The 24,702-nt window shown below is 36.4% G+C and overlaps 1 protein-coding gene and 1 non-coding gene across 2 annotated transcripts in view; both read left to right on the top strand.

Moving 5' to 3' along the window:
- The window catches only part of Fut8 (fucosyltransferase 8), a 129,901-nt gene that overhangs the window by 54,282 nt on the left and 50,917 nt on the right, over window positions 1–24,702 (top strand). Inside the window, exon 5 of the mRNA XM_051147960.1 lies at window positions 10,285–10,522. Within this exon, the coding sequence (XP_051003917.1) occupies window positions 10,285–10,522 (238 nt within the window). The remainder of the gene's footprint in view (window positions 1–10,284; window positions 10,523–24,702) is intronic.
- Window positions 19,817–19,976, top strand: LOC127197576 (U1 spliceosomal RNA). The gene has a single exon (XR_007831697.1). It is a non-coding gene; the product is annotated as a U1 spliceosomal RNA (small nuclear RNA).

Here is a 24,702-nt window from a genome sequence, read left to right on the forward strand (position 1 = left end):
GGAATTGTACGTGGGTCCTCTGGAAGAGCAGCCAGTGCTGTGCTCTTAAGCACTGAGCCATCTCTCTAGCCCTTAAGCACTGAGCCATCTCTCTAGCCTTTATTTTCTTATCAATGTCTTACAAAAAGCAAAGATTTTAAATTTAATAAAATCCTATTATATTTATATTTTGCACTTTTATATTTATGAATCTTTTTCTAAAAGTAAGGTGACTAGATTTTTCCCCCTGTTTTCTTCTAGGAGATTTATTTGCCTATTTTTAAATATTCTTTTCCTGGCATTAGGAATTGAATTCAGGACTTTGTTGCATGCACTATGAAATAGATCCATTGCTTCTCCACTTCCAGTTTGATGATTGAACTGTTACATTTAGGTCTGTGATTCATTTGGAATTTTGATATGAACCAATAATTCAGGTTCATTTTCTTGCCTATTTTACCTATTTTTTTTCAAAGACTCACTTTCCCCATTATTTTAGTGCTTTTGTTGAAAACCGTGTAGTATGGTGAGTGATGCTTGTCCTGGCAATACCATACTATCTTGGTATCACTTACTATAGCTTTGCAGTATATATTAAAATTGGGTAGTATGATTTACCCAGCCTTGTTCTTCTTTTCAAAATATTGTCATAAATTCTTTGTGCTTTTAATATTCTACAATGTACGTATCTTAGTACTACAAGTATGTAAAAATACAGTTGAATTTTTCACATTTATCTTATATCTTGCAATTTTATCAAAACCGCTTATTAGGTCAAGTATTTTTTTTTGTTTGCAGATTTTTATCAAATTTTCTACATAGTTACTGTTTATTTCTTTATTTTAAATTTTGGTGACATTTAGCAGTAGTCTCTTTATAATTCCTAATTTTGAGTAGTATGTTTACTTTAGGCATGGTTTACAGTAAACTGTAAATTTAGTTCCTCCATTCAAAATGCTTGCCAAAGTAGTTTCACAGTTCATACATTTTTGGCAAGAAGGTAAATATTTCTTGACATGTTTAATGGGACCTTTCTGAATTTGTGACACTGTGCTCTCTACAGCTCACTACATGTTGTCATTTTAAGTTTATTTCTTATATGCTCACATCATCTTAGTTATTAATAATAAAACAGCTTTATGTAATTTATTATTAAGTTGAAGAATTGCCTGTGAGGCTTTTAATATTGTGATCCTAGAAATGGAATAGCTGGTAATACTGCAGCCATTGCTTCCCACCCACTTCATCTCAGAGAGCAGAGCAGAACACCTAGCAAATACCTTATTCTTTTAACTTGCTTGAATGTAAGCTGAGCTGCAATAAAAACTCTTCAGTTTTTGGCATATTTGTTCAACATCTTTTTGTAAAAGTTTCCTAGAAGTTAAAAGTGATGATGCAATTCTAAAACTGAATACGTTATAAAAATGGTTTAGTGACAAATCTTAAAATCATCTCCCACATGCCCTGTGATCATTTCAAGCAGATTGATCTCACTGCAATACTGAAAAGATTTTAATCGCTAAATTGACATTTGAACTAAGGCCCTTAAAGAAATGGCAAAATCGTTCATTGTGAATCCAAACAATGCAACTGCCTACTAAAATAGAAAATGCAAACAGAAAGCGGAGTGGCATCATACCAAGAACCAGGAAAATCTCGGCTTAAATGATAAATGATAATCAGCAGACAGCACAGGTGTTGGAATTGTCTAACAAAGGTTTTACAAAACCTGTAATACCACAAACTCTTCAAAAAAAAAAAAATAGAAAGCCTCAATAAAGAAATAGATGATAGAAGAATGAACTAAACGTAAACTTTAATAGTGAAAACACAGTGACTTCCAGTGGGCTCAGCGCTGTGGAAGTGGCAGAGGAAAGAAGTCGTGCCCTGGACGCCAAAGCAATAGAACTCCAGCCACCTGACCCACAGCGAATGGAGACTGAAGGAAAGTTGGCCAACTCTTGCACACATTTGGAACTGGAAGAAAACATCTTTACAATTTTATCCTTGAAAGCCCAGAAGAGGAATTGGAATGAAACATTAAAGAAAATATTTGAAGAAATACTATTTTCTCACCACTTCCATTCAATATCAATATTAAAAATTTTGATCTGTAATTTACTACCCTGTTAAATAGAATGAGAAATCACAGAGAAGAAAATCTTTGCAAGCCATATATCATACAAAGGTCTCGCATGCAGTGTGTATTGCAACCTCTCATAGCAATATCAAGAAACAGTCTCACTGGGAAATATGCACAAGTGTTCAATGAACAACTTTATGTGAGATATACACGTGAGAAGCAAGCACAGGAAGAAATGTTCAGTGGCTGTTGAACATGAAGAGATAACACCTGTCAGGATGGATAAAGGGGAAAACAAAAACAAAACACAGGGTATATGAAGTAACAAGCTCTTATGGGACTGTAGAAACATAGGAAACAGTTTTTCGGTTTCCTATACTAGTTATATATACCCCTGTCATATTCTTGGTTTTGTTTTGTTTTTCTTGGAAAAACTAGTACCCGTGTCCATACAGAAATCTATATGCTCATAGTAACTTAATTTTTAATAGCATCAAACAGAACAGCCAAAATATCATTCATCCAATAGGCAACTAAGCAGTGAGACAGTGGGGAGCAACACGATGGGCTCCTACTCCTTAGCAAAATGAAATGAATCAATTCGGTTGAATGGATCTCAAGTGCGTTGCACTAACTGATGAAAAGCCATCCATAAACACTAAATACTGTTGTTACTTTTGTAATGTGTACAGAGTGGTGAAAGTATAGAGAATAGGTCAGTGCTTTCCAGCGATTAATGTTTGGGAATGAGACTCTGAACGGTTAACAGCATCGGGAGAGATGGCTCATCAAGTGTGAGTACTCACTGCTTTTACAGAGTGCCCAGGTTCAGTGCCCAGCACCCACATGGCAGCTCACAGCCATCTGTAACTTTAGTTCAGAGTATTCAACACCTCTGCAAACATCAAGAATACATACATTGCACATACACACACACATACGTACATACATACATACATACATGTAAACACTCATAAATCTTAAAAGGGGTAGCATAAGGGTTTTTTTTTTTGTTATTGTTTTGTTTGTTTTTTAATGGAATAGTTAGTATCCTGATTATGGTAGTGGTTATACAAGTCAGTACATGTTAGAATACCTGAGTACATGTAAAAACTGTTAAAATAGGAGACTAATGAGATGGCTCAGTAGGTAAAAAGAGGCTGCCATCAAGCCTGATGACTTGAGTTCAATACCTGGGGCCCACATAGTGGAGAGAACTGACCATATAAGTTGCCCTCTGACCTCCACATGTGCATGTGGCACATGCCCTCCCTCCTTTTGTAAATAATAAATAACTAAATATGTTTTTTAGTTAAAAGTATTATCATTATTTATTTTGGTTCTTCGAAACAGGGTTTCTCCTTGTAGCCTTGGCTGCCTTAGCCTTGTTTTGTTGATTGTGCTGGCCTCAAACTCACAGAGATCCACCTGTCTCTGCCTTCCTTAGTGCTGGGATTACCAGCATGCACCACTATGCCTGGCTAAATGTAGTTTTAACCAAGTTAAAATATATACAAAGCCTGGAATTTAGTTAATAGTATTGTTATGTCTTTTGTTTTCTGGTTTTGAAAATGTGTGGTAGTTGCATAATAGGTTCTCCTTGGGGGAAACACTATAGAGGGTACATAGTAACTTATGCTAATTTTTTGTTTGTTTAACTGTTTAAACAGACAATGTTAAAGATTTTAGAGAGTAAAGGAAGTAAAATGAATTAGAGCACTGTTAATTACGTGAAGGCTGTTTGAGTAAAGAAAGTCCTCTTAAGTGCTTCTTCCCCTTTAAAAAACAATACTTGGGTGATTCCAGGGAGATTTCGTCTCAAGTAGCAATAGATTCTCAGTCTGTATTGAGCTGCGTGAAGAAATGGTGTGAAACCTCAATACTGAAGGAGAGGTAGTCAGACTTGATTTTTAAAACCGTGGGTCACTAGGTGGCATGATGTCAGTACTGCCCAGAGGAATGCCCGTCACGGGCGGAAGCGTGAGCAAGAATCTTACCGTGATTTAGTTAAAGCAAAACATGGGGGTCTAGGAAGATAGCTGCCCCACTAGAGTGCCGGCTATGCACGCATGAAATCATGAGTTTAATCTCTAGAATTCATCTTTAAAAGCCTCGGCGTGATGGTGCACACAGAGATGCCTGGGGTTTCATGGGGCTCACTGGTTGGTCCAGCCTAAAGCAAAGAGCTCCAGGCCAACGAGAGACCCCTTTTTCTTCCAGCTTCTATATGTACCAACACACACAAACAAGTGTACACCCAAGCATGCAAGCATGCAAGCATGCACATGTGAGTTTATGTGCATACATGTCCAGAGGGAGGGAGTAGAAGATACTACCAAGACCGTCCTGGTGTACAGGCCTCCTGAGTCAAAAGCAGTGCTTTTGTAGAGGCCACCTAGAATAGCCAAAGATGGGAAAACTCTCTCCTAGACCCACAGTGAAAGAAATCTTTCTTATTTGTTTGTTACTTTGTATTAGAGTTATAGAATTTCATTTTTTAGAACTTGGTTTAAAATGTTTGATAGAGGTGTGTAGGCAGAAAGCCAAAGTCTTTAAAAATATATGTAAAATAAACAAGCTAATTGCTGCTTTACTTACACAGTAAACTCTTGTAGTGAGCAGGAACTGTCAGCAGTGTGCCAGTCTAACCGTCTGTAAACTATGCATCTTGATGGCTTTTCTCCACTAAGTTTCCACAGTTAAATTTTACAAAATACCCACAGGAAAATTGATTTCTTGAAGCACTTGGTAGCCTGCTTGGGCCTGAGCTATCGCAGTGCACTTACTACTTACAACAAATTGCTCTTTGCTGCAAGGTGGACCATCTTAACTCTGCTAGGGAAATAGTCTTCTTGACCATGTCTACAGCCAGTAATTTCCAGTCTTGGCTTTTAAAAATGAGAATGTTTTTCACTTTCACTTTCACGGCTATTAACTATGCCCATAGTCTTCATTTTAATTACCAACAGGCAGGACTTCAGTTCTCTTAGTTGCTTCATTACCTTTTCTGCATTGGTTTTGAAGATAATTTTAGAGAAACGAAATTAGATTGCTTCCAATACAATGAAATGCTTTTACCACAGTATTAATGATTCTTTTCTTCATTACCTACACAAAGCTACATATTGCAAATCTTTTTAATCATATAAATTAAAAAAACTGTTTATAGTCTTGTGATTAGAGAATACAAAGAACAGAATAAATTTTAACTTACCTGGTTTCTTTTACCAAGCTTGCTTCATGAGAAAAAGGAGCTATCTGTGGCTTAAGCCTATGAGGGAGGAGGAAGGGTTCCCTGTGATTCTGATTTGTATTTAGTAGCCCATAGAAGAAGCCAGCTAGCTGCCCTGAACTTACATCTCCTGCAGCCTTTTGATTTGGAGATATCTTGGGGAAGGTAGATTGAGAAACCAGAGTTCATAATTTTGCCTTGCCATGTATGGATTTAGTTTTGTGAGTGTGAACATCTCTTGTCTTTCAAACAGATTCAGTTGAGCTAATAGTCACTGAATGTTATATTTTTAACTCATAAATGGGGATGTTATGCCCTGCTTATATTGACTACATGTTTTTATTTGTTGCTACTTAGCCATTCTTCATAATATTTGTGGTCAATTGTAAAAGTGAGAAATTGCACTGTGAGTAGACTCTGTATTTCAAAGAGGCTTTTATTTATTTGTGTATGGGGAAAAATCTTACATAGCAAAAATCAGTGATTTAGGTGAAAATGTAGGCCAGTAAAAAAAGAACATGCTTGGCATGCACAGGACTTTGGGCTCTCTCCCAGCATCTCCAAATTGCACTTCTACAGAGTCAAATAGTGTCTCTCAGATTATATGCATAAGTAAGAGCATACTTAAAGTAATTTTAAGTATATATTATCTCATTTAACCTCATGGTATCTCTGTAGTGAAAGATGGATTGAAAGGGAGAGGTTAAGAATTGTGATCATTTTTGTCTCATTTTTAAATTAGTGAACTAAAGCAAAATCGTGCATCTGAGTTCAAGGCAAAGCCATTGCTGGAAAAAAAAAAATCTCTGAAGCCTCTTCTTCCAAAGCTCTTTCATTAGAGTGATTGTTTGAATTTTTATTTAAGTTAATTCTGTCATTCTAAAATTTGGACATTTTTCTTTATTGTGAAGAACTGAACCTTACATGTCTATTGATGAGTCTTTAAGGAAACTCCGTACAGCCAGCCTTGGTGGTGCAGCCTGGAGGCCCAGAATCCCAGCTAGTGGGGAGCAGAAGCAGCAGGGCAATTTGGAAGGTCATCCTAAGCCATTTAGTGAGGCAGTGACAGGAGGATTGCTGCAGGTTTGAAGCTATACAGGTCTACAGAGTAAATTCCAAACCAACCAGGGCTACGTAGTAGATTCTGCCTTCAAAACAACAATACAACAACAAAACCCAAACAAACAAAAAACCCAAAATTAAAAACAAAAAGAAAACAAAACCACAAACTACTAAAGAGATGAAAAATAAAGCTGAGAGTACAAGTTATAGAATGCTTTCCTAACATTCAGAAGATCCTAGATTCATTCTTCAATACCTTACGCATACACACACACACACACACACACACACACACACACACACACACACACACCAGCAGAGTAAAATAATGTGTGTGTGTTTATGTGGAGATGCCATGATTTATAGTTTATATTTTAACTTTGTTTTGTATTAACTCTCCAGCATTGAGTAATTTTAAGTGTTTTTTCTATAGTTTTTTTTCTATCAGGATAAATGCCTGTCAATCTGATTTGTAACTTGTTCTTAAAAGAAAAAATTCATTTCCATTTACCTTTATATTTCATAAGTATAATAGGCTATATCCTTAAAGCATTAAACCTATTAATAGTTGCAGATTTATTAGAAATCCTTTCAGTCCAACTGACAGAGGTTTTTTTTTTTTTTTTTCCTATTCCTTAATTCTTTCTTAGTGTACCACACTTTTAGGATATTCAAATTGTCTATTACTAAATTGTATGCATGTTTTCTCACTCTGTCAGATACCTCATCCAAGGTTCATTGAATATATTAAAATCTTAGTATTTGTGTAAAATACCTAATTTTTGATTGGTCAATTTGTGAGACTGAAGACGGAAGGATGCCAAAGTGAGGGAGACTTTGTCCTTTGGGATTCATGGGGATAATTTCAATATGTACTCCCTCATCTTTTACTTCCACATAAAATATATTTCCTAGCGAGCTTACTTCTGCTGATACACCATAATCTCCTGTATGAGTTGTAGCTGGTGAAGGAAATTCTTTTCTATAAAAGGAAATGATTGATTAGAATCACAATATAAGGCAGCCACATGCATACAGTCTTATGTAACTGGTAGAGAGTTATATAGACAAGACACTGAGTATACCAAACACAATGCAGCACACCTTTTATCATCAGACAGAACCACCCCAGTAAAGCGTTAGTGTGATTGGAGTAAAGCTCCGTTATTAACGAGGCCATTCTGTCTTCTTGTTCTCAGTAAGACACGCCCTTAAGACCTTGGCAGTCAGATATTAGAAAGCCAGAATCAGTGGTAATTGATAAAGGCTACTTGGTAATTAATTTGAAGGTTATGGAACTATGAATTTGCTTCCCTTTTGTAGATGTGTATAAATCTATAAATAACAACACTTGTTATTATAATAACAGTGGATGATAAAGACAGTTCCGATTACAGTGCTCCTGCGAAGTTCCTTTCCATCCCAATAAATCTTTTTCTATATCAGATTTGTCACTTGTTTTCGAAAGAAATAATCACTCTTTATTACCTGAGAAATACCTATTTGATTTTTCTAGATCTTTATTCTAGTAAACCTAATTTTGTGTTATAAACAAAGATACCATTTTTTACTTTTTTCCTGTGTTCTGCATTTTGTGGATCTTTTATGAACAACATCCTTTAGTGTTTTATACTTTTAAATATTAGTATTTTATAAAACCAAGGGTTGTGCTGTGGCTTTCCTTTGTTATTTTCCACAGCCATCACTCCAGTCTTTCAGTTTCGCTTGTCACTCTCGGACTTGGAGTCCTCCACTGAGTGCCTTTTGCTCGTAGACCCTTCTAAGAATAAAGCATAATAAATGTTTTTCCTTCTTTTTGTTACCTGAGACAAACAGGAAAAAATTTAATGCATTTCTCCCAGTGAAACCTAGCGCATGGTTTTTGTAACGTATAGATGGCAATCGTCTGTTAAGTAAAACTTTAGGGCCCACACTAAAGGTCAGATGATTGTCTTGTCTAGTTATGTTCTCTCACATGTGTGTTCCTTAAGTTAAAAAAAAAAAAAGATTTATCTTTTTAATACTCCTTACACTTAAAATACTTTAAAGAGTTGTTTATCAAAACATATATGAGATATTTTATTGGTATGGTTTTTTAGAGATATTCAAGTTCTATATTTGTTATGAGTCTTGAAAAATAGGCAAATAATATTTATCTATTCCTTGAGAAATTCCTGTCCGTTACAATGCTTTGAAACACTTTGAAATTGTCATTCTCGGGATTCTTGTCTGCTAGGATACAGGCTGTGACAGTACCCTTGCTACTGCCCAGCCCACCTCCCCTTGCTTAATAAGCCTACTTTCTTCCCCCACCGTGTGTGTGTGTGTGTGTGTGTGTGTGTGTGTGTGTGTGTGTGTGCGCGCGCGCGCGCAATTTTTTTTATTCCCAGATGACATCACATTTTTCTGGTCCTCTCCAGATTTTTGTGGCTGTAGCAACAGGGATAAGATAATTTCCTCACAAGTCTGTCATGAGTTCATGGTCAAGTATAAGAATCTGCAGTTCTTATACTTGAATAGGAAAACAATATTGACCAAATCTAGCAGGTTTTTTTTTCCCCAAGGCTTCTCAGATTCATTAATTCTTCAACTCACGGTTCTTGGTGATGTCAGTCCAGCTTTGATGTAAAGATGAGCAGCCTGCTGTAGCCTGTGCGTGTAAAGGTGCTTCTGAAGGAGATGGAGCTGCATTTCCCTTCCTCAGTTCTCCTTCCGAGGCGTTCACAGCCTCACTGTCACAGTGAGTCTAAGTAGGGTCCCTGTTCACAGAGGCTTGCTGCCTATGTTCATCAGTTTCTTGATATTTGGGGGTGGGGTTCTATTTCTTTTTGTTTGTTTGTTTGGGGTTCTATTTCTAAAAGTGCTCATCTTCTCTTCCCTTTCAGGGGGAAAACAGGTTGGAAATGCAGACCAAAGACAAGTTGTTATGAGAAACCAAGATGGCTAGGAATATTTATTAACTACTCATCTACGTTAGGTCAGAATTGAAATTTTACAGTGGAAAAAGAAATGTTCATAATAGTTTAACATTTGCTGTTTTGTGGGAAAACATCGAGATATAAAAATGGGCCTCTTAATTAAAAAAAAAAAAAAAAAGACACATGACATTTGAGGATAGCCACAATTGAAGTGTTCTGCATTCACTTGTGGAAATTGCTGGTGGCTGTCATCAAGTTTGGTATAAAGAAGTTCAATGACTGATATTTTTTAAGTTGAATTTTGAACTTCCTTTACTCAAGATCTTAAGAAATTGTGTGTGTGTGTGTGTGTGTGTGTGTGTGTGTGTGTGTGTGTGTGTGTTTACTACATGACAGTGCACAGGATTCAGTTCTCTTCTACCATGTGGCTCCTAGGAATTGAATTCCAGTCATCAGGGGTTAGTGACAAGTGCCCTCCCTTACTATCTGTCACACCTGTGCCTCTGTACTTTTAGTTTCTTGATGGAAACACAGCTTTTTTTTTTTTTTTGTAGTATTCAGAATTCTGGGAATAAATTAATAAATTGCAACTTTTCCTTTAAGCTGGTTTGGACTTTGTCATTGGGTGTAAAGAATGAGTGCTGAGGTGCTGCTTGAATGACAGAGCCACTCCTTCTATCGTGATCTCAGGGTTTGCAACTTTGAATTCAGACTTTTTCACACTTGTATGTTCTGAGTGATAGAAAAGTAAGAGACTGTTTTAAGTGTAACTACCTAATTTCACATTGTTTAGTAATATTTACAAAGTAGTTCCTTTCTCTGCCATCTTCTTAAATGTGCACATCAAATTTTTATTGGATTTTGTTATTGGACACCATCCATAAGGCTCGATTCTTTATTTAAATAAGAATATGCTCAACCAGTTCTGGCTTATTGCGTAGTTTTTAATACCTGTGGCCAAAATGGGAAATTAACCTCTTATGTCTTTATCTTCTTTGTTTCACTGGCAGAACCCCAAGGATTGCAGCAAAGCCAGGAAGCTGGTGTGTAACATCAACAAAGGCTGTGGCTATGGCTGTCAACTCCATCACGTGGTCTACTGCTTCATGATTGCTTATGGCACCCAGCGAACACTCATCTTGGAATCTCAGAATTGGCGCTATGCTACTGGTGGATGGGAGACTGTGTTTAGACCCGTCAGTGAGACCTGTACGGACAGATTTGGCCTCTCCACTGGACACTGGTCAGGTAAGGAGATTCTGCACCATGACAGATATCTGGTAAAGTCAGATTTAGCAGATTTCTAGGTACAGTTTTATAGGCTAAAATCTTCTTTTCTTCTTGATTCATAAATGTTATACATTATGTAAATAAAATGTAGACCAGTATTATCTATTACACTATACAATAATATTAAATATTGTATACTCACTCGGGTGTAGTGGCACGTACCTATAATTCCAGTTCTTTGGGAGTCTGTGAAGGGAGGATTATGAGTTCAAGGCCAATCTAGGCTTCGTGACAAAAATCTGTATCTAAAATAAATAAATAAAAATTATTTAATAATTTGCTTCACTTAATATACATTTTTGTTTATTTAGTGAATTCACTGTTTTCTTTTTTCAAGGGGGACAATTTAATATTTTAATAAGGATGATATAACTTTCACTTTTAAGGTGATATTATTGAATTTATTTACTGTTCATAGTTATTACAGAAAGTCAACCCAAGAGGCTCAAACATAAAAGTTTTAAGCATTAGCATGTATGGAAGACTTGTTAAAATGGAGGATTCTGATGCAGGCTGTAGGAGTGAGCCCAAGAATTTGCATTTCTGAGAAAATTTCTATATCTTGGGACCAAAATTTGAGAACCATTGAGATAGACTGTGCTGACAACTTTGTCTCCATCTTACAGTTGAGGACTATGAAACCTTGTTTGCTTGTATAATTTTAATTTTAATCAAGAAACATTTTTATGATGAATAGGGTGTCCAGGCTTTCCAAAGTGTTTAAAAAAACAAAACAAAACAAAACAGAAGCTTTCCTTTCTCATCAGTGAAGCAGTATTAAAGGACTAGACTATAGACAGAAGGTCTCAGTGGTAGTGCAATACTCTTTCTACACTTGGGACTTTAAAGAGATCTAAAATTAGCCTACTATTAATAAAAGTTTTGGCTTTGCCATCTTGTAATCTTGGATATGTTTCAGAACCCAAGAAGAAATTTCTTTACCATTAAAATGAGTAATAATTTACTCCATTGAATTGTTTGTAACACTATAGAACCTCATGCAAGAACTGAAGTAATTGCAAACTACTGTTGTTAGCTCGCTCCTTCCTTCCTTCCTTCCACCCATCCATCCATCTTTCTTTCTTTCTTTCTTTGTGCCTTGTAACATGGCAGATAAGTATTTGTCATAAAAGCTAAGTATTGCTGGACATGGTGGCTCAGACTTTAGTCCCAGCACTCATGAGGTAGAGGCAAGTAGATTTTTGAGTTTGAGGCAAGGGTAGTCTACTTAGCAAGCTCCAGCCAGCTAGGGCTGCATAGTGAGACCATTCCTAAAAAAATAGTAATAAAATGTAAAAGAAGATAAGTTTTTAATAAATATGACAATGCAGTGTTTATGAACTCATCTTTTGGGATGTAAACTTACTTTAAAGCTGAGATCAGTATCACTCATCTTGGACTGAGCAGCACTTTTTCACACGTTACAACACTAGATGTAGAATAATGGTCATTTATACTATTGGCTAAATAAATGATTTATTTTCTTTTACCTTTGGGAGTTTAATGCTTAACTCTTCACATAGATATGTCATGAAATTTAACTGGCTAATTTCTTTAAAATACTTTGATTTCTGTATAAAAGAGGCTGTACAGAGTAATAGTAATGTGTAATAGTTTTCTTCCATAGGTTGATTGAGAACCATTATCTTTAATTTTTTCCTTAGCAGTTCCCTTCATATATTAAAATGCATCGCTTAAGTCATAACGTTGTTGAGTTTTAGTTTTGAGGGTCAGTTTTCCACTAATCCAATCAGTATTTTATAAACAAATGGCTACAGATCAGGTATAAGATGTGGAAGATGCTAAATTTGTCTAAGGAAAGGTGGCGCTAATACCCTCAAGATACTAACCGTGTCGTTTCTGTTTAGAGTTCTCTGATCATGGAGCTATAGCAGTTAGAGAAGCATCCTGCTTTTCCTAAGATCTGGAAATGTCTTTAGTGGTAGTCGGGTAAAAGAAATAAAAGTTTGGCCCTGCATGTTTGTTACAAATAGTTATTTGGTTTTCAGACCTTCCTTGTATGTTTCATAGCATATAGAAATGAGTGTTTACTGTGAATATGAATTTCAAACATTCAGTTTCTCAATGTCATAGGTAAACAGGATGCGGAAATCAGCTTCCCTCACTCATCTGGAGCCTACTTGAAATGAGTCTGCGTAGCACTTCTTACCTTTAGTCCTGGTCGTCCCAGGTAGCTCATACCAAACAATTTACCTAGCCAGAACAACACATAAGAATCTAAGATTATAGATCAAAGCAGCGTCAAATGTCTAGGAACTAAGTAAAATCAATATTGATATACTTTTTCTTTCCCCTATGCTGTAATTAGCATAATATTATCTAAAAATCATATATTGTCCCTTGTGCTAATGAACTAAACTTTGCAATTTGCATTCATTAAAATGATGGTTATTTTAAATTGTTTATAAAATTATAAACAACTTAAACATGAATCTTATATCCAAAGAATGAATTTATATCTAAGATCAGAATGTTTTTGTTTTTATGAAATGTATGGACGCTGTCCATTTTTTTTAAACATCCCACATAAGCAACTTAAAGACACAGCTGGAAGCCCTAGGAAAAAAAGAAACAGAAACACCCAAGAGGAGTAGACGTCTAGAAATAATCAAACTCAGGGATGAAATTAATAAATTAGAAACAAAGAAAACAGTCCAAAGAATCAACAAACAAGAACTGGTTCTTTGAGAAAATCAACAAGATAGACAAGCCTTTAGCCAAACTATCAGAGAGACAGTATCCAAATCAACAAAATTGGAAATGAAAAGGGAGACATAACAACAGATACTGAAGAAATGCAAAGAATCATAAGATCCTACTTCGAAGGCATATATGCCACAAAATTTGAAAATCTAAGGGAAATGGACAATTTTCTTGGTCAGTTTCACTTGCCAAAATTGAGTGCAAAACAGATAAACAAGCTAAATAGTCCCATTTCCCCTACAGAAATAGAAGCAATCATTGATAGTCTCCCAACCAAAAAAAGCCCAGGGCCAGATGGTTTCAGTGCAGAATTCTACCAGACCTTCAAGGGCGAGCTAATACCGATACTCTTCAAGCTAGTCCAAAAGATAGAAATGGATGGAATATTACCATTCGTTCTATGAGGCCATAGTCACATTGATACCTAAACCTCACAAAGACCCAACAAAGAAAGAGAATTTCAGACCAATTTCTCTTATGAACATTGATGCAAAAATACTAAATAAAATACTTGCAAAACGAATACAAGAACACATCAAAGATATCATTCACCATGACCAGGTAGGCTTCATTCCAGGCATGCAGGGATGGTTTAATATATAGAAATTCATCAATGCAATTCACCATATAAACAAACTGAAAATGAAAAACCACATGATTATCTCCTTAGATGCAGAGAAAGCATTTGATAAAGTCCAACACCCATTCACGTTTAAAGTTTTGTAGAGATCGGGGATACAAGGCACTCTCCTCAACATAATAAAGGCTATATACAGCAAGCCAATAGCCAAAATCAAAGTAAATGGTGAGATACTCAAGGAAATTCCTCTAAAATCGGGAACAAGGCAAGGCTGCCCACTTTCTCCATATCTCTTCAATATAGTACTGCAAGTTCTAGCCAGAGCAATAAGACAACAAAAGGAGATCAAGGGGATCCAAATGGGAGAGGAGGAAGCCAAATTATCCCTATTTGCAGATGACATGATAGCGTACATAAGCGACCCTCAAAATTCCACCAGAGAACTCCTACAGCTGATAAACACCTTCAGCAAATTAGCTGAATAGAAAGTTAACTCAAAAAAAGCTAGTAGCCTTTCTATATACAAATAGCAATCATGCAGAGGAAGAAATTAGGAAAACTACACCCTTCATGTTAGCCAAAAGCAATATAAAATATCTAGGAGTTACTCTAACCAAGCAAGTGAAGAACGTGTTTGAAAAAAAAAATTCAAAACTTTGAAGAAAGAGATTGAAGATGACCTGAGAAGATGGAATGATCTTCCTTGCTTGTGGATTGGGAGAATTAACATAGTAAAAATTGCCATCTTACCAAAAGCAATTTACACATTCAATGCAATCCCTATCAAAATCCCTACACAATTTTTTAAAGACATTGAAAGTTCAATTCTGAACTTCATATGAAAAAACATAAAACCCAGAATAGCTAAAACAATCTTGTACAATAAAAGATCCTCCAGAGGAATCTCCATACCTGATCTCAAGCTGTACTATAAAGCAATAGTAATTAAAACAGCATAGTACTGGCACAACAATAGGCTTGTTGATCAGTGGAATCGAATTGAAGACTCAGAAATGAACCCACACACATATGGTCACTTGATTTTTGACAAAGAAGCCAAATCCATTCAATGGAAAAAGGATAGCATCTTCAATAAATGGTGCTGGTCTAACTGGATGTCTATGTGTAAAAAAATGCAATTGGACTCATATTTGTCACCTTGCACAAAACTCAACTAAGTAGGTCAAACACCTCAACATAAAACCAGAGACACTAAATCAGTTAGAAGAAAAAGTGGGGAAGAGCCTGGAACACATTGGCACAGGAGACAACTTCCTGAACAGAACACCAACAGCCCAGGCCTTAAGGTCAACAATTAATAAATGGGTCCTCATGAAGCTGAGAAACTTCTGTAAGGCAGGAGACACTGTCAAAAGAACAAAACGACAGCCTACAGACTGGGAAAAGATCTTCACCAACCCTACATTTGACAAAGGTCTAATATCCAAAATGTATAAAGAACTCAAGAAATTAAACACCACCAAACCAAATAACCCAATTGAGAAATGGCGCTCAGAACTAAACAGAGAATTCTCGACAGAAGAATATCGAATGGCTGAGAAACACTTAAAGAAATGCTCAACCTCCTTAGTCATCAGAGAAATTCAAATCAAAACAACTCTGAGATTCCATCTTAAACCCATCAGAATGGCTAAAATCAAAAATTCAAGCGACACCACATGCTGGTGAGGATGTGGAGAAAGAGGAACACTCCTTCATTGCTGGTGGGAGTGCAAACTAGTACAGCCACTTTAGAAATCTATCTGGCGCTATCTCAGAAAACTGGGAGTAAGACTTCCTCAAGACTCAGCTATTCCACCCCTTGGAATATACCCAGAAGATGCTCCAGCGCACAACAAGAAATTTTGCTCAACCATGTTCATAGCAGCCTTATTCATAATAGCCAGAACATGGAAACAGCCTAAGTGTCCCTCAGTAGAAGAGTGGATAAAGAAATTGTGGTACATTTACACTATGGAATACCACTCAGCTATTAAAAACAAGGAATTCCAGAAATTTGTGGATAAATGGATTGAACTAGAAATGATCATAATGAGTGAGTTAACCCAGAAGCAGAAAGACTCAAATGGTATATACTCACTTATATCTGGACACTAGCCCAAAGGGCATGTCCCATGAAAGTCTTCACTTACCAGGAAAGTGGGACAGAGGGGATGACATCCTATTTGGACTGTAGGTGAGAGAAGCATGGGAGAATGGGGAAATAGAAGGATCCAGAGGGTCCTAGAAACCTACAAGAAGAACATTATGATGGGCAGATCTGGGCCCAGGCATCCTGCTCAAACTATGGCACCAGCCAAGGACAATACGTGCAGTTAACTTTGAACCCCTGCCCAGATCTAGCCAATTCACAGGACATTCTCCACAGTTGAGTGGAGAGTAGGGTCTGACTTTCACATGAACTCTGGTGCCTCATATTTGACCATGTCCTCTGCATGGGTAGGCCTGGTGGCACTCAGAGGAAGGATAGCAGGTTACCAAGAAGAGACTTGATACCCTATGAACATATACAGGGGGAGGTAATCCCCCTCAGGAACAGTCATAGGGGAGGAAAATAAGGGGAAAATGGGAGGGAGGGAGGAATGGGAGGATACAAGGGATGGGATAACAATTGAGATGTATTATGAATAAATTTATAAAATCTAGTTCTAAAAATTTTTTTTTTAAATTTATGGATGCTGTCCATTTTTTGTCTGTTGAATTATTAATAGTATATAAGATACATATGTATATTAGAGAAACTAAAACATTTCAAGATAGAGGAGGCAGCATAAATTCTAATAAGCTCCTTGATATTAATACTTTGGTTATAAAAATATCTCTTGTTGTGACTTATACCAAGTATCCTGCCCCCCTCGCCCCTGGCTCCATTTCCATGAAATTGTTACTGTTCAGAGACATTTTACATGATGTGCCTGTGGCTGGAATTTAATGATTCCTATTTATATGCATTACTAGTGCAGGAATTAGTGCATACATCTGATCATTTCAAACTATATCTTACCTTGGAGGCTGACTTCTGTTGATCCTGCATTATTTTATAATTATAAGACCATATCCTGGGCTGGGAAGATAATTTAGCATGTAAGAGCGCTTGCTGTTCCAGCACGGGGAGCTACGTTCATATTCTAGAACCCACGTTAAAAGCTGGACATGGCTATACACATCTGTGGACCTTCAGATTCTTCCATATAGCCTCTGTTTTAGGCTATGCATGATAATTAACTTCTAAAATCTTTTGTAGTGGGCATAAATACTGTTGAAAAGATGATGTGATATGAATTCCAGTAATTTAAACATTCTCTGGGACTTCTTTTTCCTTTAAATTTTTCCTTCTTTTACTTTTTAAAATAAAATACTGGGGTTATAACTTTAAACTATTTTCGCTATATATCTTTTTCCTCTTGCTGTAATGAATTGAACTGAGGTGTTAATTTAATAAATTGAATTGGGAACATTTTGTAAGCGAAAATAATAAGTAGCAAAACCAAGTGTGGTGGCCTTGCAGTTTAAGTACACATGTCCATAGATGGCCATTTCCTGTATTTTTTAACATAAACTCTGTGGTTACATTTTCCTCTGTGCCTCATTTCAAAAGGGCTTTACCGTCCTCATAGTTTATATGGGGGCATCCTAAAGGGAAAAATACTTGTTTTGTACTTGGCACCCATGCTAGCGTAGTCCTTATGTGAAGAAAACAGACAGGCTCTCCCTTCTCAGGAGCAGTCTAGGGGCAAAGTGGCGGGTGGCTGGATGAAGCTGTGGGATGTACCATGTAGTATGGATAAGGTTGGACCACTCTACAACACAAAGTCACAAGTAGGTCCTTTTGGAAGAAATGATTTTAAACTTCGACATACATTATGAGTGAGTAGGAGGCAGCCAGGGAACACCTGATATTTTTAGTTATTTATTTTCTCTTGGTGGCTTAAAATGTGGCAGCAAGATGTGCATATTGCTGAGTTATTGGTCAAGGACTTGGCCAGAACATGCTAGGTTTGCTTGTCTTTAATTTTTGTGTAGGAGGTTTTTGTGTGTGGAAGAGAGCATTGAATACCTGGGAACTGGAATGGGATGGTTGTGAGCCATTACGTCAGTACTGGGAATTAACCCTGGGCTCCCTGCAAGAACAATAAGTGCTGTTGACCACTGAGCGTCTCTCCATACCCACCAGAGCATTTTAAGTGCAGTAAAAGAGCAAATATACCACCTCCCCACATCTTCCAGATTCCAAAACATTTCTCTTCAAGCTGTATCAAACACTTATAAAATTATAATGCCTTTTAAAAATGAAAAGTCTATTGTTAAGAATGAGTCTTCTTAGCAATATATTTTGCCCTGAAAGTTTCTGGCAGAATAAGTTCAGAGATTAAAAAGAGGAGTGGTTTAAGAAGGGTTACCTAATTAGCATCAAAGTCACTTTGGCCTGAAAGTAATTTCATTAGTGAAGTTTCTGGAAAATCCCAAGTCTATTTTGAACCTACACAAGGCTGCTAATAGAGTCTAGGTGCTCTAACTTCCTATGAGCTGTTGGGATAAGTTTTCAGGAATATGAGTATTTTTGTAAAGACCTACTACTCTTGGTATGTTAATATATTTGTTCCTTAAAACTTGATATGAATTAAATTTTATAAATCAAGTCATGTTTTAAATATCCAGGTGTAGCTGTGTAACTACATTGAATATTAGAAAGAAATGGCATTGAGTCTTCTACCTCTTCTAAAGACATGATCCTTGTTATCCAATTAAAGTTTAAGTATCTTTAAACTTAATATAGTTTATAGTTTCTACAGAAATTGCAGATAGTAATACTGTAAGGCAAATAGATTTTTTTCTCATAAATAACAGTATTATCACAGGTTTCTCTTTAACATTTTGATGTACAACTTCATTTTTAAATACATTCACCAAAAATACTTATTTAGGTTTCAATAATGGGCATATTTATGTTTATAGTTTTTAATAAAACTTTATTACTGTCATAAACAAGGAAGTCCAATGATTATCCAGTTTTTTAAAAAAGAACTATTTATAGGCACTATAGAATAGGTAAAGATAACAAAACCTAGTCCTTGTTCTTCAGGAACTTGCTGTTGACTGTATAAGACAGATATATGTAAATATTTTTAACAGATAGATATGTTCAATGTACAAAGAGAAACGCAAATTTCTATGAGTCATCAGAATAACCTTCTGGCTTAAGAAACTAGAGACCAAATTGAGTTGTAATCTGAATAAATTAATAAAATATTTAAAAAAAAAATAACAAAGAAGCGAGAGACTTCACTGGAAGCACAGACTAAGTCTTTACAATGTGAGGAACATTATCATCTACCAGGACAGATCACTACCACTGATTTTTAAGCCAAAAGCTACTTATGTGACTTTGGGTAGCATGATGGATCCTTATAGGCTGATATGTTCCCCGTCGGTGGAACTGTTTGGGAAGGATTAGGAGGTGTGGCCTTGTTTGAAGAGGTATGTCAGTAGAGGTGGGCTTTAGAAGCAGTTGCTGCCTGCCTGGCACCATGCTTCCTGCCATGATGATCATGTGCTAATCCTCTAAAACTGTAAGCAACCCTCCAATTAAATGTTTTGTTTTATGAGTTTCCTTGGTCCTGGTCTCTTCATAGCAATAGAACAGTAACTAAGATATGTGATATTTATACCCTTCTTGTTCTGTGTATTTCACAAAGTTTTAGAGTTTACAATGAAAATTTATTTAGCAGTTCTTACATTCTAAATTACTCATATGCTGTGGTTACTCCTTTAGTTTTTTAGGAACAGATTAACAATAATTGTATAATTAAATGTTAGGATTTCAGCAAGGCTTCTTTTGAAAAAGATTAGCAAACAACATTAACAAAATTTAGAACTGTTTGATGGATTAAAAAAAACCTCACTTACAAATAAAAAGAGGAAATTATATACTTACCTGGCAAGGGAGATACCATGATTACAAAAGTGGCTTTCCCAGGGTGAGACTCAGCCATTGCACCTTGAATGTGCTGATCCCTGTGAGTTCTTTATGTGTGGGGAACTCAACTGAATATTTTGTGGTAGGTGGGGGACTTGCCACTTTCCCTTGGAGCAGGGAGATGAGAAGAATTAAGAGAGAACAAAGTGAAAATGAAGATGAGCGTTCTTCTTACTTACCCAAGGAAAACAAGCTTTGGCTCTTCAGGTTGGCCCTTCCCACATGAGGTTCATCCTTCACTGCTCCATAGAGTGATCCATCTATATCCCTTGGAAATATCTAACAATTAAGTGCTATATCAGATTACAAACCTCATATGTACACTTAAAATAACATTTTTATTTTAGAGAAATATTACTATTTTTAGCCTACCATGAATCTTAGAGAACCTGTTATAATTTATATGAATTTAAAAACGAAATTTAGTTCATTCTGCTATTCTATTTTACTGTACAAGTACTAGCTTGTGTATTGCCTCTGTGATGGACATTTACATTATCTCAAGCCTTTTCTGTTATAAACAATAATTAATAGTTATCTCCAGGCACGACTCCTTGTACATATATAATTAATATATAATTTCCTAGGCTTGTGCTTACTAAACTTGTTCACATCATATAAAACATACTGGTCGCCCACATTTTCACTTTAGTGGAGTGCTATATAGTTAAGTTACAGATCATGGCAGGATCACACAGACCTAGAAGGTCTTTGGATGTGATCAGAGCCGTCATGTTGCTGGATGAAAGTTCTTCTACACACTGCCCATTTGTTAACACTGCCTGTGGTTGGTTTCACACTAATGTGGCAGGGTAAAAGACCTTGTGGCCCTCTATTATGAGTCAGGATTCTCCAGACAGAAACCAAAGGTACATGTATGTGTTTGGAGATTTACTAGAAGATAGTAGGTACTTGCACAGTCATAAAAAATTCAATTATCTGACATTTGCAAATAACTCAATGCCTCACAGATTCTCCTGTTTTCTTCCAGAAGTGTTATATTCTCAGCTGTCATGCATCTATCATTCCTCTAGTATTATTTTTGTATTAAGCAAAAAAAAAAAAAAAAGAGCTAAAGATTGAAGCGTGGTTATTTTACATATTTTCTCCAGTTATTCCAAGCTTATCTACTAAATATTTTCCTCTATTGTGTTGTCATAACATTTTTGTAAAAATTAGTCAACAGTGTAGTAGAGAGTCCTTTTCTGTTCTCTCCATCCTATATGCCAGCTCCATTTTTGTTTGTGTTTCACCTTGAACTTTTGCTAGTCTTCAGGTACTCTATAACATATTGAATGTAAAGCACATATGCCTAGTAGTACTGCTGCTAGCTCATAGTAAGCTATACAGTTGGTTGACTTGTCTGCATATGCCTAGTCCCTTTATGGGAATTATTACCTCAAGGCCTCACATTTAGAATCCATTCCCTTTTCTTTTAACTGATCTTTTATACTTATATTAACATATTGCCCAAAATAAATAGGGCTTTTCATTTAGATCTTCCATAGTAGTTCAGTGTTCGAAAACATAAGAATATAATAAACATGGTAAAGAAAATAAAGCCAGATGGTACGGTTCTTGGATTTCTTGCAAGGAACAAATAAAGTAACATAGATAAGAATATCTGAAAATCTTTCAAAATATGCCTTCATTTATAATAGCATTCCACTAGAACTAATTTGCAAGTATTTTATGATGAGCTTTAATTCATTCTGGAATTTTGTATTCACATATCTGTATTGGTTTAAATAGACCAAATATTAAAAACCTGTTTTAAGATTCTTATCTCTAATGTTTCCAGCAAAACTACAAATAATTAAGCTGAAAATATTAACTAAATAAGGCATTTTTCTTACAGAATTCAGTTATGTGAGTCTCTTTGAGAGTCTTTAATTTATTTTAGTTTGTTTTCAAATAACTTTAATGCACCCAACAACAAAGTTCATGAGTGTTTATAGGGCTACAAATTGCTTACTCAGCAATAACAGGTGAAATTCATGATGTCTGGCACAACAGAAAATCACCAAGGCTTGCTCATAAAGAAATAGATAATCTTCACTAAAGAAATTTAATTCCGGCTCAGAACTGTAGCTCAATGCCTTGTATACACAGGCCCCAGGGTCTGTCCCCAAAGCTAAACAATTCTACAACAGAATTGCTAAGTGTGGCACTGGGTGAGCAGAGCTCTAGGACTAAGCTCTAGGCGGGCTTAGGCAACATGGATAGACTCTGGGAGAAGGAGAAAAGAAAGGGAAATAAATTTGGCTTATAGTTTAAACATTTTCCATAAAAACAGTTTCAGATCTGGATGTCTTCACCAGTAACCTAGACATTTAGGGGAGGACTCAGTGCCAGTGTAGAAGGCAGAACATGCAGAGAGATTTTAATCTAGAAACATGCCTACTCTGGCTAGAATACAGACATGCCCTTCGTACACGCCTTTAATCCCTCTGGCTGGAATAGACACACCATTAGTACACATCTTTAGTCCCAAACAATGAAGGTAAATGTTAGTTTGTAGAAGGAAGCACCCATGTTTGAAAGTGACGTCTAATAAAGAGGCAGACAAAATGACAAATCAGAGAAAGATATGACAGAATGAGTCAGGATAGGGTCTGCGCAACTCTTAGCAGAAGAGACAGGAAAAAGAGGATTTAGGAGAGTAGTACAGAGAAGGGAGGGCAGTTTTACTGAGGGAGTTTTGCAGAGACAAGTTGAAGAGAGAGCAACCTAGACAAAGGTGAAGACAGAACGATGAGGATGAGAAAGAGCCAGAAGATTAGAACAGATTGCTAGAGTTAGAGACCAAGCAATTTCATGCATCCTCTCTGGTTGGTGGTTCAGGCTCGGTGGGCCCCTATGGGGCCAGATTAGTTGATTCAGTAGGTTTTCTTATGATGTCCTTTGAAGGCTGATCTTAAATGATCACTTGCTTTCAGGAGTCTCCAGCCTGCTCCCATATTTAAAGGGTTGTTTTAAACAGCAGCAGCGGCGGCAGGGGCATATATAGTCTATAGGCATCAAATATTTCCTACTTGTTCCTTTGCAGAGAAAAGTGGTTAATGATTGAACTTTTTGTATTCAGAAAACGTCCAGTCTAAACAGGAATAAGTTTAAACATTTAAAAAGTCTATCTCATGTGGTCAAATATGGTCAATAGGGTTGTAAAGTCATAAACAAGACTCCAACGGATAGGGAGAATATACCCATTCTAGCCATAAAAGTCAGAAAGAATGGCATTTTAAAACTGTTTTTGGCAGAGTTGTTAAAATGAACAGAAAACTTAGGGATGGAATCCTACACACTTGGAGTGCCTGACAGATAATGATAAAAATGGCCAGGTGCTTGTCGCATCTTGCTTAGAGAGGGTTCCAAAATATCAGAACTGGGAATTATTTTTTCCTTCAGCCTCATAATTTGCTGAGTTTCACAGAAGAAAGACTTAAGCCATCTGCTTCTAAGTTTAGCCTTTAGTGAGATGTGTCTAAAAACCCAGTTTTGATAAATAATCATACTGCATTTTCCAAGTAAAACCAAAGGATACTTGGATTTAAGTGTTTTTTTATTTAAAATTTTTTCATGCAATATATTTTGATCATATTCTTTCCCTTCTCCCAACTCCTCCCAGATCCTTCTCACCTTTCTACCCACCCAACTCCATGCTCTTGCCCTCTCTCTTAAAGAAAGAGTGAGAGAAAAAAGAAAGAAAGAAAAGAAAAGAAAAGACAAAGATTAAAACAAACCCAAAACATGCACACAAAAAATCTTGGGATTCCTTTTGTGTTGGCCAGCTACTTCTAGGCATGAGACCTCCTGGAATGTTTGATATACTCAGTGAATATTCTATTGAAAAAAATAATAATTCTCTTTCCCAGCAGGTATCAATAGCTTCTTGGTTAAGGACAGAACTTTATATCCCATTTTCCCTTGTCAAGGCTGGGATTTTGTCTCATTTGAGCCTGTGTGGATTGTACATGTGCTGTCATAGACTCTGTGCCACCCCTGTGGTTTGCAGTGCAAACAACACTCATGTGTAAACAAGCCCATGTGTGTCAGTCCTACTGTGTCTGGAAGATGCTGCTTCCTTAGAGTTATCCACTACCTCTGGCTCTTTATAACTTTCCACCTCCTCTTCTACATAGATACCTGAGCCCTGAGGGGAGGTGTTTGAGTCAAAGTCTCTCTCTGCACATTGTTCAGTTGTGAGTCTCTGTGTTAATTTCATCTACTTCAAGAAGAAGCTTCTCTGACAACAGGAGAGCAATGCACTGATCTATGGGTATAGCAGCATGTCACTAGGAGTCATTTTATTGCTGCATTCCTTTAGTAGAATAACATGACTTGCCTAGTCTCAGATGCTAGGCCACTTTTGCAGTGTCATGTTTAGTTTCCATCCTGGAAAGGATCTTAAATCCAATCAAAATTTGGTTGGTTACTCCTGTAACATTTGCATCACTATTGCACCAATCTGGATGCAAGTATTTTTAAGGTATACTCATGTGAAAATGTGCTGTTTTCATTAAATAATCCTTAAATTTTGTATTCATTCTTAACTGCTGTTTATGCTACTATAATTTTGTGTTAAGGTCATATTTGTGATTATTCAGCATGCAGTTTTATAATACAGGTGCAGTTAGAGTGGCAAACAGTATAATCTTGCTTCTCGAAGATTTTGGCAAAAGTAATCAAGTTAATACAGCACTGCTTGTTGTGGATTTTTTTTTAAATTGAGGAAATGACACAGGATTGGCACTTTTCTTAATCAAGCCCTGATTATAAGCATTGCCTAAGGGATAATGAATGTCAGGTCAAAAAATTTCTACTTCCTAAAATTAG

This window comes from Acomys russatus, chromosome 1 (assembly GCF_903995435.1).
Source record: "Acomys russatus chromosome 1, mAcoRus1.1, whole genome shotgun sequence".
NCBI classification, from domain to species: domain Eukaryota; kingdom Metazoa; phylum Chordata; class Mammalia; order Rodentia; family Muridae; genus Acomys; species Acomys russatus.